The sequence below is a fragment of the Brachyhypopomus gauderio genome, chromosome 6 (assembly GCF_052324685.1).
Source record: "Brachyhypopomus gauderio isolate BG-103 chromosome 6, BGAUD_0.2, whole genome shotgun sequence".
Taxonomy (NCBI): Eukaryota; Metazoa; Chordata; class Actinopteri; order Gymnotiformes; family Hypopomidae; genus Brachyhypopomus; species Brachyhypopomus gauderio.
Genome location: NC_135216.1, coordinates 4,943,247 through 4,957,711, shown reverse-complemented (window position 1 = coordinate 4,957,711; position 14,465 = coordinate 4,943,247). Strand labels below are relative to the sequence as shown.

The window sequence follows — 14,465 nt, the reverse complement described above, 5'->3', positions numbered from 1 at the left end:
AGTCACGCTTACTTTAATTCAGTAGTTACATATGGCAGTGAAAAGACCAAATGGTAGAAAGATGGATTAGGCTGAAGCTAAGCTCAGCTTTCTTGCTTTGTGATTGTGCAAGAAATAACTGCACAAGTCATCTTCTGTTAACTTACACTGGCCAATCTAATCTCTCTCTGATTTGACGTAAAAGAAGAAAAAAATGAGGAAAAGTGTTTTGAAATTGAAAGTGTTGAAATTGTACAGCATGCTTGGGGAAGTGAGAGTTTAGTAGCTACAAACAGCAGAAGGAGAACATATTGGGCATTTGCTATGCCAATCTACGCACATAGAACTCGAAGGAATCAATGGAACTTTTTATTTCAGCTCTCCAACACTAAAAAAAACAATTACTAGATCATCGGAAATAGTTGCATAGTCATTTGTTTGAGTCCCCCTGTCGACCAGTGATACAGGACAAGCACTGGTGAAAACCCAGAGAAGACAGTTATGACTCTACAGCTGGTCCCAGTCCTTGTCCTTCTGGGAATACCAAGTAAGTCTAACACCTCATCCTGAAGGATCATTGCGATAATTATGCAGTGTTTTTTAAAAATTAGGCTGGTGGTTGTGCTTTAATATATGATGCCTGCTGTCTATTTAAATTACACTAAATATATCAGCCAAGTATCCGGAACGTCATCTGCTGTACCAGCTGTTGCTGTTTCTCAGAAGTGAAGTACGTTGTACATAAACATCCAAGCACATCATAACAGACTTCTGGCTTCAGCTGATTTTTATAGGATTTAAGTCAGTGAGAGTGATGGATACATGATGTTAGCATTATTGCTCATAGAACAAGTCCATGGCGATTTTGTAAAAGTTTACATTAAACATCTTAAGAGACATTCTGGATACAGTATAAGGTACTACTAGATATAAATGTTTGGAGGAAATTCTCATCCCAGACCCATCCCAAAGACTGAAAGTATTCTTAACTATGTCTTATTAAGTAAGACGTGTACCAAGTTAATTCGTTTGTTTGTGGTTAATTATGAAATGTGCTTAGTTTTAGTAAATATTGGTGTGCACATACCAATTATAATATTTCAATATCTTGAATACAAAAAGGAAATTCTATATTCTCCATAAAGAATAATTCAGAATAATTAAAAAAATTAAAATGTACAACCTAGCCCACCTAATTGAGTGAACCAGTTATTGCAAAAGCATGTTTTTAAAATTACCCACATTACAACATCTTTACTGCACAAGAATGGAGCAAGTGACAGCACTGCACATACAAATGTAAAACCACCAAGTCATGTCACTGTCTCACAGGGAGCCTTGGCCTGTGGACCTTGGACAAGCTGGTCGTCAAGGATGGCAGCTCCGTCACCATCCCGTGTCACTACCACCAGATGTACAGAGAACATGTCAAGTACTGGTGCAGAGGTAAACTCTGGCACACGTGTGTGCGTGTGAGGGACTCCCCAGGAAGGATCAGCATCACAGACAGCCCAGCAGAGCAGGTCGTCACTCTCACGCTGTCGAACCTCCAGAGCAGACAAACGGGACGCTACTGGTGTGCAATAAAGATCGGAGGACTCATGCGGGTAGATGTAAGGACTTCTCTGGAGCTGCTGGTGACAAAAGGTGAATACACTGGAGTCCAGTTGTTTTTTCTTCCAAGTGAGCATAATCACACCTTCAGAATGACAAAACAGGTACAAGATTTCTACGCTTTATCAGGCTTACAGAAAAATAGACTGTTAACTGTTTTTAAAAAAACTAGTTGTAATTTTACAGTGTACTGAATAAAAGTATTAGATACAAGTTTTGCCAGGAAGTGTTGAATGTGCTGATGGATGAAGGAGCAGATCCTGTTAAAGCTGTATCTGTTATGGATATTAATTGACCTATTTAGTCATTTTTAATCATATGTAAAACTAATTTCACGTATTTCACCAAAAAAGCCAACACACCATGATGCATGTGTTCTTGCTGTCAGATGCCCTGGACCTGTGGGTGAGTAACAGCACCGTGTCTGGCACAGAAGGAGGAAACGTGAGCATAGAATGCTTCTATAGTGACAAGCTGAAGGACACTGAGAAGAAGTGGTGCAGAAGTGGAAACATGCTCTCCTGCCAATCAGAGTACGGCACGGTGCAATCCCAGAATGCACAGGTCCACTTAAGCGATGATGCCCATGGCTGCTTCACTGTGACACTGGTGAGGCTTCAGAGGGAAGATGCTGGCTGGTACTCGTGCATGGCAGCAGGAATACAGGCCCCTGTCCATCTCACTGTCCCTGCAGCTCACCATACACCAAACTGCACGGGTGAGGGGCTCAGTGCCATGCCGACAATCCTCTGGACCTATCATTAGATCCAACAGCCTAGTCCTAACCAAACCTAACCAGTCCTAACCACTACACCCTACAGCTCCACCAACCCTATAACTCTGTATGCAACAGCATAGGTAAAAAGTCAGAATTCCAGGTGATTTCAACCAAAAAAAACCATACTATCGTCTTAATCTTCACTAATTTTTTACAATCCTAATCTTCATCTCTAATTTCCAACCCAAACTATCATGCATCGACATGTAATTATTGAATAATGTAATTATTTATCCATACTGAAAAAGAATATTGTTCACGAGTCCTACAGTTGTGTTCAGCAGAGGATTGCCAGTTTAGTCTCAGGCCTGTTGAAAACCAGTTACTCTCGCTTCATCCTAAGTGTTTCCTGAGCTGATGACATCACTGCCAGGATCTGCTGCATCAGTAAATGCATCAGCACCGCCCACACCCTCAGCACGCACAAAACCGCTCCCTTCAGATAAACCACAGACGTCCGCCCCTGTGGCTTCAGCTGAACCACAAACGAAATCCTCAGTGATCTCACCTGAACCGAGAACATCATCTCCTAGGAAAGCAGGGTCACCCGAGAGTACGTGAACCACATTGTCAACCTTTCCTCTGGCAGGTGAAGCTGAGCAAACCTGCGTCACCACCAAGTCCACATTAAATTAGGCTCAAATATAAGACTCAGCAAAAGACGTTTCCCTTTGTTGTGGACACACAATTAATGCAAGTTGCATTACCTTTACAGGACAAACAGTACATCCATCTGTTGCATCCAATGTCACAAACAGGTGTGTTTTTTTACATTTACATTTATGGCATTTAGCAGACCTCAGTCTCAGCATCTCTTTACTGTCACTAAATATTCACCAAATCAACGCTGCCCAGCTTGGTTCCTACAGATGTTTCTGATTATTAGTTGGAGTTAATCCACAGAAGGGTAGATGGCTAGGTCCACCTAACTGAAAGGTGTACGTCAGGGGCGAGGCTAGGGTATTTTTAGTGGTGCTAGAGCACCACCGTGAAGTTGCTCAGCACCCCCTGGCTCAACACATTTTTTAAATATTATATTATGCAAAAACCTTGCTCTGCACCTGCGCAATAATTTGGTATTGTGCCTCTGTGAGCACTGGGGGCTGGGCACCCCTAAAGACCAGATCCTAAAATCGCCCCTGGTGTACGTCCACCTCATTGTCTCTGCTATGCAAAACCAAATTGATTAACTAAATGAGCTATCAGTATACAAAAGGTGTTATCATTGAACATCTTTCATTCTTAACGTAAATGTCGGCTGTAGAGCCAGCAGATGACCTGTGTGTCTTACCCTGTTCATTTCAGTCTGCACGTATGGCTCGCGGTGCTGCTCACAGGAGGGATCCTGCTCACAGCCGCTCTACTGGTCGCACTGGTCTGGAGGTGGCGAATGCAACACAGTGAGTGAAACACCAACACCTTCTGGCCATTACAGTGAAGAGGAAGAGCAGTACCATTTTCAAACGTTTCAAAAGTTTATATATATATACAATTTGACCCAGTTATCTGTGCGGCACATTTCATTTTAATATCTTTGTATGTTAAATCAATGTATCTTACTTGTCTGAGATGTGTCCTTCAAATTTTCAGGCCAAACCCCCACAATTGAAGAGAGAACGGAGTCAACTGAACACACCGTAAGCAAACACAATAAAATCTAAAATCTTAACAATTCTAAGAAACTTATGGCAATTAATAATTTTTTATAGATGCAGGACGACGTTGATCTGATGGATTATGAATGGACAAGCAACTCTGTTCTTGAACTGGATGAGGAACCCAGCACTACAGAACTGCTATAACAGGGACATAGAAAACAAAACTTTTGAATCGTCCAATACTGCAACATTTACTACCCAGTTATTTCCTGTTTATTCAGTTCTATTAAATTCAGTTCAAATCACTAGAATTTTATTCATTACTGAAGGGCAATTAGTGGAAAGGATGTATAGCACACAAACATGTATACACAAAATGAAGCCACATGACATGCCACTGAGAACAATATGTTTACAAGCACTTTATGGTACACAACATGTTACAAGATCAGTTCCAACTGGGATAAAATTAGCAGTGCTGCGTACCGTTCTACAGTGATGACGTGAGCCAGGAGGAGGCCACTCACAGCTTCAATACAAAATGAGTATCCGGTCATGCAAAATGTCCTTAGCTTTACTAAGCAGAACAATTTGCAGGTCAACGTTTATTCCAGGTGGTAATGCTCTCATAAACAAGACTGGTGGTCCTGAAACAGAACTGCTTTTGATAGAATTTTGACATTCATTTCTGTGTTCTTACTGAACTTGAGTCTGTCATCTAAAACAACAGTGCAATGCCACTATGAATGTGTGACAACAATAATTCTCAAATTTCTCTAATTGTTATACCACTCCAATTCTGAATGAACGGGTCCTAAATGGACCCTCTACACAAGGACTGTGTAGTCCTTGTGGACTGTGTAGACAGTATATTTCACTAAAAAGTGGTTTGAATATAAATGTCTCCAATTGTTGGTATATAAGATAAAAAGAAAACAAAAACAGCTCTGATGAGACACAGTACTTGTTTAAATCTGGTTGTAGTATCTTCCACTAACTCTCTCACTGTGGTCTACAAGCAAAAAAAATCTGCAATCCATAAATTTAATTGGTCATCCAAGTTAAAAACATTCACAAGTTCATTAATCAAAACCTGAGAGAGTACGGTTCTAAGCTTAGTCATCAAACAACAGTCTGACTAATGCTTTCAAGCCCATGCATGCATTTTAATAGTAAATTAAAATTCACAGCCAGCTTAACCTATTGATCTGTTTGTCTTCCAACCCAGGGCCTGTGTAGAACCTCTTCTTCTTAAGATGGCTTTGATTCCTTTGTCACTCATGGTGTCTTATTTGGATGAATAGTGATTGTTTTGTTAGCATATAATCCACACAAAAATGTAATATGTGAAGAAACAATTTCAGCATGCTGGTCCAAACGTTTACATGGTTGTGCTGTGTTTTTCTTGGGATTGTCTTCTGGTTTTAAGGTAGGCCTTGGATTACTTTACTTTCAGCTTGATTCTGCTAGTCTGTAGTCTACTTGGTATCTATTGTTGTCATTAGTGAAGTCAGCTGCCTTAGTTTCGGTTTAGGAAGTGTGAATAACTGAGGAGGCGGGACCACATATTGACTCCTGCTTAAATAAGTGGCAGTCCGCTACTTAGACATCCTCTGCTCTTCAATCAACTAAAGCCCATCTTCATTTTTTGGTTAAGTATGCCACTCTTGACACACATCATATACAACCTTCATTCATTCCTTCATCATGTGTTTTTCCATCCCTGTTCTTGCTCCCTACAGTCGCTGTCAATGCAAACATCACTGCAGAAAACGCACAACCAGTAACCTCATCTACCCTCCACTCTCAACAAACACCCTGATCATAGCGACCGGGGGGCTCTGGAACTGCCAGTCTGCAGTCCAGAAAGCAGACTTCATCACAGCCATTGCAGCTCATCAGTCCCTTGATTTCTTGGCCCTAACAGAGACATGGATCACCCCAGAGAACTCTGCTACTCCTGCTGCCCTCTCCAAGACAGACTGGAAGGGGAGGTGGCACTGGATTGCTTCTGTCCAGTTGCTGGTGCTTTACTCCTTGCACTTTTCCACAAATTACCATCTCAACTTTTGAGTATCATGCTGTCACTGTATGCTTCCCAACCACACTTCACATCATTGTTGTTTATTGTCCACCCTGCACCCTAGGTAACTTCACTGAGGAATTAGACACACTTCTGAGCCTCCTGCCTAACGATGAAACTCCTCTTCTTCTGCTTGGTGACTTCAACCTCCCAACAGATAAACTACAATCATCTGGCGTTCTTCCTCTTCTGTCATCATTCAACCTCAACCTCACCCAGTCTCCTCCAACGCACAGAGCAGGCAATGTCTTGGACCTGGTCTTCACTAGACCACCTGCAGTGATGGACATTGCAGTAACTCCTCTCCACTGTTCAGATCACCTTGTATCTTTTTCCTTATCTCTTCCTCCCCACCGTCACACCCTTACTGCTACAGGCACTACCACCATCCGTCGTAACCTTCATTCCATCTCTCCATCAGTACTTGCCTCTACTATCAGTCCCTTGCATCAAATGTAAAATCCTGGTGCTGGCCTACAAAGCAAAGAATGGTCCAGCTCCTCCTTACTTGATGGCCATGGTAAAAACCAGAAGCATACCTAGAGCCCTCCGCGCCTCAAGTATGACTCGTCTTGAGCCTCTAAGCATCCAGACTTTTCTCTGTTCTGGCTCCAAGGTGGTGGAATGAACTTCCCTTGTGTGTCCGAACATCGGAGTCACTTGCTGTCTTCAGACGCCGACTGAAGACCCACCTCTTTCAAGTGCACTTTATGTAATTACGCTTCGTCTATTGTACTTTATCGTCTCTTTCCTCAGGTGTTAGTTACAGGTATTGCTTACTGTCTTTTTCTCAGGTATTGTGCATAATTGGGTTATAGGAATTGCTTACTGTCTTTTTCCTCAGGTGATGTGTATATTCAGGTATAATAATGACTTGGCATAATTGTTAGGTATCATATGACTTTCGTCTAGTGGTTTTTCCAGCTTAGAGTACCTTGTGTTCAGGACTACCTTGGAGATTCCAAGCAACTACGTAGCACTTTTGTAAGTCGCTCTGGATAAGGGCGTCTAATGCCGTTAATGTACATGGTTCAAATACCACATGCCTTCTGATGAAACCAAACCGTGCTCTTAGGGAGTCCACTGTGTGGTTATCAATTTCAACAAAAAAATTTTTTCATCATTTTCTCTCAAATCTCCTAATGCCAAATCATACTGTCCTATGTAAATAACCTCCCTCATTGGCTGACCACAGGAAGCTCCATGGTCCAATGGGAGAGAACTGCTCATGCATTCACATTACCAAAACCACTACTGTTTTACACCACTTATTATTAACATAAAAACAATCACCACCAGCATGGTATTTACCTGTGATTTGCTTGCCAGTGTCCATTCATATAAAAGCACCAACACCATTAATACAGCCTAAATCATCATCAGTCTGACTAGCGTGAAGGCTAAAATAGATGCATTCTTGTATTTGAAAGTTAGTTCACATTAGTATGCAGCTCACTCAGTTTATTCCTGAGTACATGAACCATTTTCCCAAAATAACCAATGGGAAGTATTACATTTAACAGCCAGGTGTCTATTTCTGTCCTACTGATGCACTGATTTCCATGTGAATCAGCCTTCTCGTCCAATGGCGCAGCCATAGATAAAACAAAAACAGCAAAAAACGGGACTAAAGATGTATTTCTTCTATTTATTCAGTAGAGTACAGGACAGTGTTCAAGGATAAAAAAATATTAAACTAGTGAATGGAGCCAGACTGCCAAAGGCACACTGCCTCGGGTCGGCTGCATCACTGGAGCCGACTGATCTGGAATGCGGGTCCAGCATTCAAACAAAATGTCAGGGCAAAGTGTAGAGTTACATAACGAGTACCCAAACCGTTTATTAACATCATATTCTGTTTACTTCTTATGCAATGCTACACTTTGTTCTGTGTGCTTTCCATTTTTCTCTGCTATCAGTGATATTGTGACCAATTTAACTGGATGACGCAGATTCTCTGTCAATAACAGTCTGCAGTGAAGCAGAATAGAAGATACTTTCTTGCGATGAGAGTGAATTAGTCTAGTTTATTTACTAGCCACACTTGGTTGCATCATCATGTGGAATGCCTTTTCACCATTTATCCAAGTAGACTCTTTATTGGTAAAAGGTTAGGAATTTGGAGCTTCACCAAAAATGGAAGTAGATAATTTACCATAATAAAAATTCACATAATGTTCAGATGACATCAACTCCCCAATTGGGAACTTATGTCGCTGAATAAGACATGCATAAGGATATTTTTGTTGAATGGTGACATGAAAACATGAAAAAGAAAAGGAAGAAAACCCTCAAAAAACCTTTAGCAAAAAATGTATTTGACTTGAAATGGTTGGATCGGGACTTCTAAAGGTCCTAGTGTATGTCAGGTGTGTGTCAATATCCAGTCGGGGAAGATTAGGGACATTTATGGTCTGGAGGTTAGGGGACTGCTCCCTCGATGCCAGGCTAGGGCTGCCCACTGCTCTGGGCATGTGTGTACCACAGCCTCCTATTGATCACTAGTGTGTGTGTGAGACAATTGGTGATATTGGCAAATTTAAACTTTCAGCATGGCCACTACGTTCCACAACAATGGGTCCAAAATGAGCAGCACAAAGAAATGTGGTAGATTCCCACAAAAAATGTCATAATCAGGAGGGAACCGTTTGAAAAACAAGTATGTGCCTGATGTTCATTGACCAAGGCAGAACTGCAGTTCCTAAAGACTGTGGGCTGTCCTGAATTAACCCCCTCTTTTACACAGCACTTCTGGGACAATGTTCTGGTAAATATGAACTCAGGAACTTTATAGAGAGTCATGAGTCTTGAAAATATTCCAGTGACATTCTTGCCAACACAACAGATTCAACTGTGAAACATTCAAATGCATTACATAAAAGGCCAGTTTTATTATTCTTCATTAAGACTTAGATGAAGATTGCATGAAAGCCGTTTATGCCATAAATCATAAGGACTTCAGAATTCCAAATGGTTCAGACATTTCCTCACAAAAATGCATGGGAACCATTATTTATTATGGCTATACTGCAAAGTCAAAAAATGTTTTTGAAGAATAGCAACATTTTATCATCAGAGCGACCTGCATGTGCACAACTAAAGGTACGAGTGCGGCAACTCACTGATGCCAGTGAGCAGGTGGAGACACCCAGCCATCTCTACACTGGAGAGGACTGCCACCTCTGCAGCTTCCGATTTACTCGTCAGCCTCCCCCAAGGTGTGGATGCATGCCAGACATCACCCAGAAGTAATGTGGGGTAGGTTGGTGAAAACCTCTGCATGAAATGGGCAGTTCCTGTCAGTTCAGTGTATTTCCACTGCAGCTCAAAACTCCACCACAACACAGCTACCCGGCAAGGGCTCCCCAGACGGCACGCACCAATATAAAGCCAGCCCAATGCCCCTGCACGGTTATGTAAGGAGACGTGCTCATTCAGCTCTCTGGCCTAGTCATGCAAGCAGAGCAGACACTGGCACCCAGCCACACAGTGCTGGAGGAGGGTAGTAACCTCTCCTAACCCTCAGAGCACAACGGACTCTCCTCAAACTGCCCCCATGACCCAGGAGCTAACACACATTATCCGTTAGTTGATGCAAAACAAATGCATAAGTAAAAGGGCTTGTCTGATAACCAACGCTCACTGTAGGAGGCCCAGAGGTCAGGAAATGCACTGTATGACAGTGACTGGACATATTATTCTTTAACCAGGCTTCTTAGAAGCTATACCAGAGATCTGAGAAATCGCAATCATTGCTGGCAGCAAAGTACGAACTTCTTACCACAAATCTTGCTCTTGGGAATCATGACACACTCAACTTCAACTAGATGTACTCTTTAAAGCTTGATTTGAGAGTATAGACTATGACAATAAGAATACATATATAATAGAAATAGTGTAATTTACCTAAAAATGGCACTAAGAGAAAACGGTTACAAGGAAATAGATTGCAAGGCAACTGAGGTTTTGGAGGATACAAAACCCGATAAAGCAGCTAATACAAAGAACCAAAAGATTTAAACCATGTTTCAAACTAAAGAAGGGGACTGGCAAGTATTCCCATATTTCACCTACTGTGAGCAAGTATATTTAAGTAAATAAAATAAATGGTAATCCTGAAATTATGTCGCCCCCTATAGGATAATGTGAACATAGCTTTTTTTTTTTACATTTAAAATATTTTACAACTAAGTATGCTCAAGAAAATTAAAAGCAAAAGAAAAACCTTGTTTTAGTACACTGGTGCTAATACCAGGCCAGTTTCCAAAATGTTCATGTGCTATAGAGAAACTATACCCATTAATAAACACAACCTGTAAACTACATTTACCATCCCATCGTCTGAGAACAAAATATTAAAACGTCTTAAGGATTTATTTAGGAAATCTACCAAATATATCTAGTGATTACCTTGTGTTTAGTTATATACAGTAATAATACGTCAACAATGCAATGTCCAAGTATTACAGCATTACATCACTCTGGCTAGGTGCTTATCCTCCAAACTTTCTGTAGGATATCTACATTCATGTTTTTTCTATGCAGCATTTTCTGAATAACTAAACTAAAACCAAAACACAGCATATTATATCATACAAAATGAAGAGTGAGTAGTAAAATAAACATTTTAAAGGATAAAAACTTCTGAAATGAACTCTGCTTGGCCACAATACTGTTACTGAGGTAGAACTTTTGTACAAATACCAAATACACTAAGCCCTTGAGTGTTCACTAAGCCAAATAATGCAAGCATAATAATACTGTTAATGTTACTATTGACACTAGTGTTGTTGAGCAAACACTAAAGAAAAAAATCTTGTTGAGGTATCAGTGTGTCTGCATCAGAGTCTCTGTGCTGTAAAGTATGTGATTTATAATCGGACCTCCACCAGCTCAATAACTGAAGCGTGTTTCCCTTGCCTCCAAAGGTTGGCCAGCTTCCTGAGTGTTTCGATGCGCTCTTCATACACAGCAGCAGAGGGCGCTGCAGTCAGCCTGACCAGTTTCTCTACCAAGTTCTCAGTGAAGCCATGTTTCCGTTCAGTGCTTGGTTCAGCCAGTGCCTCCGCATGCTCCTGCAGAACCTTCCTGCAGTAATGTTTGAGACACCACCTCTCCGCCACGCCTTCCTCCGAGAACAGGTCTAGCCCGCGCTTCGCCCTGAGCGCAAACACGTGGCGACACGGCAACCTATTGAGCCTGGCAAACAAGCAGGTGCACGTGGTGGCCGTGGCGTGAGCCGCCGCACCGGCCGAGAAGACTCCGCCCCCCGTCTCCACCTCGGGGCCGTCCTCCTGGCTAACCCGCGCCAGCTGCTTCAGGACCAGCCGGTGTGCATAAGGGGTCAGAACCTTCGAGTACCTCGCTTCAACCGTGACGGGTTGCGAGGCCGCAGCCGCGTTCAGCATCGCTTTGACGATCTGCTTCTCACGGCCAAGCCGGAGAGACTGGCAGTGCTGCTTCAGGTCGTGGAAGAAGTTCTTCAGGTCAGGGGAGTTGCAGGAGAGCTGGCTGAGTTTGGAATGCACAGCCGCCAGCCACTCCGTGCAGCTCCGCTTAAACAGGCAGGATTCGTTCAGCCCCACCACCCAGTCCTCTCTCACCGGGTCCCACACGCGGTTGAAGTAACTGATAGCTGCTTCGACTCCAGTCTGGTATAACCTCTCCCTGTTCTCATGATACTCCTCCACAGAGCTGGAGTACATCACCTTTCGCATCTGTTCCAGGCACAGGGGTCTTTGTTTCGTGTTCACTTTCATTCTCTCGGGATTCATTTCTCGCTCCATGGCCAAAAAAGTGTGTAGGGGGCAGGACTGAATGCTCGCTCCGGGCAAGTGGCATTTGTACACCTCTCTATGTGTGGAGCTGCGGTCTGTCAAAATGCTGCGTATCCTTTCCCATGCAGGGTTGTAGTGTTTGAATATATCCAGCATGGCAGAAATTGTTTCTGCGTCCTTATTGACCACAAACACAGAGACGATCTCACTCTCCCCATTACCGTCCACGGCAAACTGCACATACACGATCATACTCAGACAGGCCAGAGTGAAGGTAGCATCCACCACGAGGAGTTCAGGAAAGAGCTGAAAGTGTTTCTGCATGACCTTGTCTTGGTAATATATTCCACTCAGCTTGCGGCCCTCGTCAACCAACACCTCCACAATGCTCTCTGAAAAACAAGCAGTAACTACATTACTTTTCTAGTTTCACCTTCGTCTAATTACTAAAATTAAGACTGTGAGAGTACATTAGTGATCCCAGCCAACATGAACTAGAAAACGGAACAAAAATAGTTTTGAGTGAGATAAATTTGCTCAATATACAAAACATCTTTAATATTTTAAGGTGTCCACGCTTCCTTCCTCTGCTTTCTACTCTCTCTTTTTTCTTCAGTTATGCTTCAATTATTTCATAGTTTCCTTGAAACACACACACTTTCCATCAAACAAGATTCTATCTCCCCTACTACTTTGTGTATGTATGTTCTATGCATGGGTACAATGTGCACAAGAAAAGATCTCTAAAATAAAATTGCCTAGATGAGGTGGATAGCATAAAAAATACATAATAAGAAATGTATTTATTTAGCATTGTCACAACTAGCTAGCAAGTTAAGAGTGTGAGTGAACCCAAGTTCATTTCCCCATCATAGAATTGTCCTGTCAATTGCAATTAGTGGTGTCTACCTACTGTAATGATTCCCCTCCCCCATAATATGATGTAGAGACTCTGAATACTGTGTAATCTGCTTTAAAATGATCATTCTCTACCCTTTTATTGAGAATACCCTCTACCCTCTCTACCCTTTTAGTGTGCTCTGATTAGAAACAAAAACATTTGTTATATTTTTGTACCTGTGTCATTCTTAATGTCAGCCAACGTCCCCTCCAGATTTTGGTCCCGGGAGGTACTCTGAGAAAACCCTTGCCCATTGGGGGCAGTGCTCTCCAACACCTCCACCTCGTTCGGGTGAGAACTCTGGTCCACACTCTCCTCTGGAAGGGCCGGGCTCTTCTCAGTATGCTCAGCTCTGCTAAGCTGCTCCGTTTGGTACGTTACTGCGTGCTGTTTTCTCTGCAGCCCTTCATCCTGTTCCTGCCCAGACATGCCATGCTGCTTTAAGCTTTCCATATAAACAATCAATAAGATTAAAAAGGCAATGAATGTAATCATGTGTGCATGTACAAATGATGAGTTCAAAGCACAGGACAACAGGGACACTGCAGAAAATTTTCAACCCCCACCATCAACCTCCCAACATTGTAAAGAAAACTCGGCAGGCTTACGTCCGGAAGGTGATTGTGCCCGAGATCAGCTTTCACCACAACCAGCTTCTGACCATCGCGACTTGCGCTCACCCTGATCTGTGCTGTACAGTTGCTAAAAACCCTTAAAAATACAATGATTCAACACCGGTTAATTAATCAGGAAAAGACCACGCACGCCATCAAGCATTAACAATCACCAAACTTTACCTACATATTTACTATTGAATTATTTCCAACTTTAATTAAATGCGAGAACATTAACTCATTGTACGTGCTATAATTATACATTGACGTGTTTATAGTGTGAAACAAGGTGTTGCAATGGGCTGCGTTTCACTCCAAGCCCGTCAGCTTGGGTATGATTTACGCTTTGATTTACCTCGAATGTAAATGGGCTCGATCCTTCCGCCCTCCTTTCTGGCAGGCCCAGGTGATATGATAAAATTTGAGCTCTGGGTTGATTGGAGTCTTCACTCTTTTAGAAGCGGCTTTCACAGTCCGACTGTCCCTTCTCCAGAAAGACATACCTTCGGCTCGGGCGAGGTTGAAGACTGCCCTCTGCGCTTCTTCAAAAGAGGAAAACTCATCGCCAACACGAATTTTGTAACTTTGGTGTGACCCAGAACTCATTATTCTAAGTAGGCTACAAACTATTGTTGTAATTAGAAATTATGATTCACGTATAGCCACAAAACAGAACAGAATATCAGGAGAAAACCGCCATCCTTTAAAACCAGAAACTTTCCTTCTTCTTCATGTTAAGGTATAAATGTGAAGTATAATGCATATCGCCACCTGCTGGTGTGTTGTACATGCGGCATCTGTGTGGGGGTATTTTTTATACACATCGAGTTTCAAGGAAATTACCAGCTCCAATGGTAGTTCTATTGGATCTATAGGTATATTTATAGTGCAGCACTGTCAGACCAGTGACATCACGCCCCTCAGGAATTTATTTTGAAGCTACTCAAAGGGGGTGAGGATAATTGGGAGCAGACAAGGCCAAAACAGTAAATAAATTGGTCCTCAAAAAGAAATTGGAATATTTTAACAATGAGAGACAAGCACAAAGAAAGACAATGACAAGGAAACAACTCTTCCCTAAAAATGGCATCAAACTCCCTACTTCCTCATTTACCCATATC

General features: G+C 42.2%; 2 protein-coding genes across 2 annotated transcripts; one reads left to right on the top strand and one right to left on the bottom strand.

The window, feature by feature from the left end:
- Positions 1 to 260: 260 nt before the first annotated feature.
- LOC143516555 (polymeric immunoglobulin receptor) lies at positions 261 to 7,370 on the top strand. The gene is made up of 8 exons (XM_077008228.1): positions 261 to 526; positions 1,312 to 1,626; positions 1,982 to 2,311; positions 2,715 to 2,924; positions 3,087 to 3,129; positions 3,677 to 3,771; positions 3,962 to 4,008; positions 4,081 to 7,370. The coding sequence occupies exons 1-8, from the start codon at positions 481 to 483 to the stop codon at positions 4,171 to 4,173; spliced, it is 1,179 nt and encodes a 392-aa protein (XP_076864343.1). The 5' UTR covers positions 261 to 480; the 3' UTR covers positions 4,174 to 7,370.
- A 338-nt stretch (positions 7,371 to 7,708) lies between these two features.
- On the bottom strand, positions 7,709 to 14,096 carry LOC143516553 (zinc finger SWIM domain-containing protein 1-like). The gene is made up of 4 exons (XM_077008226.1): positions 13,700 to 14,096; positions 13,339 to 13,441; positions 12,907 to 13,147; positions 7,709 to 12,221 (listed from the first exon to the last, which is right to left on the bottom strand). Exons 1-4 carry the CDS (start codon positions 13,948 to 13,950, stop codon positions 10,924 to 10,926), a joined length of 1,893 nt encoding a protein of 630 aa, XP_076864341.1. The 5' UTR covers positions 13,951 to 14,096; the 3' UTR covers positions 7,709 to 10,923.
- Between the last annotated feature and the right edge of the window lie 369 nt (positions 14,097 to 14,465).

Excerpts from the sequence above, each read along its gene's own strand:
- LOC143516555 (XM_077008228.1), top strand. The coding sequence starts at position 481 with ATGACTCTACAGCTGGTCCCAGTCCTTGTCCTTCTGGGAATACCAA. Across the intron at positions 527-1,311 it reads TGTCCTTCTGGGAATACCAA|GGAGCCTTGGCCTGTGGACC; the intron begins GTAAGTCTAACA and ends ACTGTCTCACAG. Across the intron at positions 3,130-3,676 it reads GCATCCAATGTCACAAACAG|TCTGCACGTATGGCTCGCGG; the intron begins GTGTGTTTTTTT and ends TGTTCATTTCAG.
- LOC143516553 (XM_077008226.1), bottom strand. The coding sequence starts at position 13,950 with ATGAGTTCTGGGTCACACCAAAGTTACAAAATTCGTGTTGGCGATGAG. Across the intron at positions 13,442-13,699 it reads CGAGCCCATTTACATTCGAG|GGTTTTTAGCAACTGTACAG; the intron begins GTAAATCAAAGC and ends TGTATTTTTAAG. Across the intron at positions 13,148-13,338 it reads GGCACAATCACCTTCCGGAC|GAACAGGATGAAGGGCTGCA; the intron begins GTAAGCCTGCCG and ends ATGTCTGGGCAG.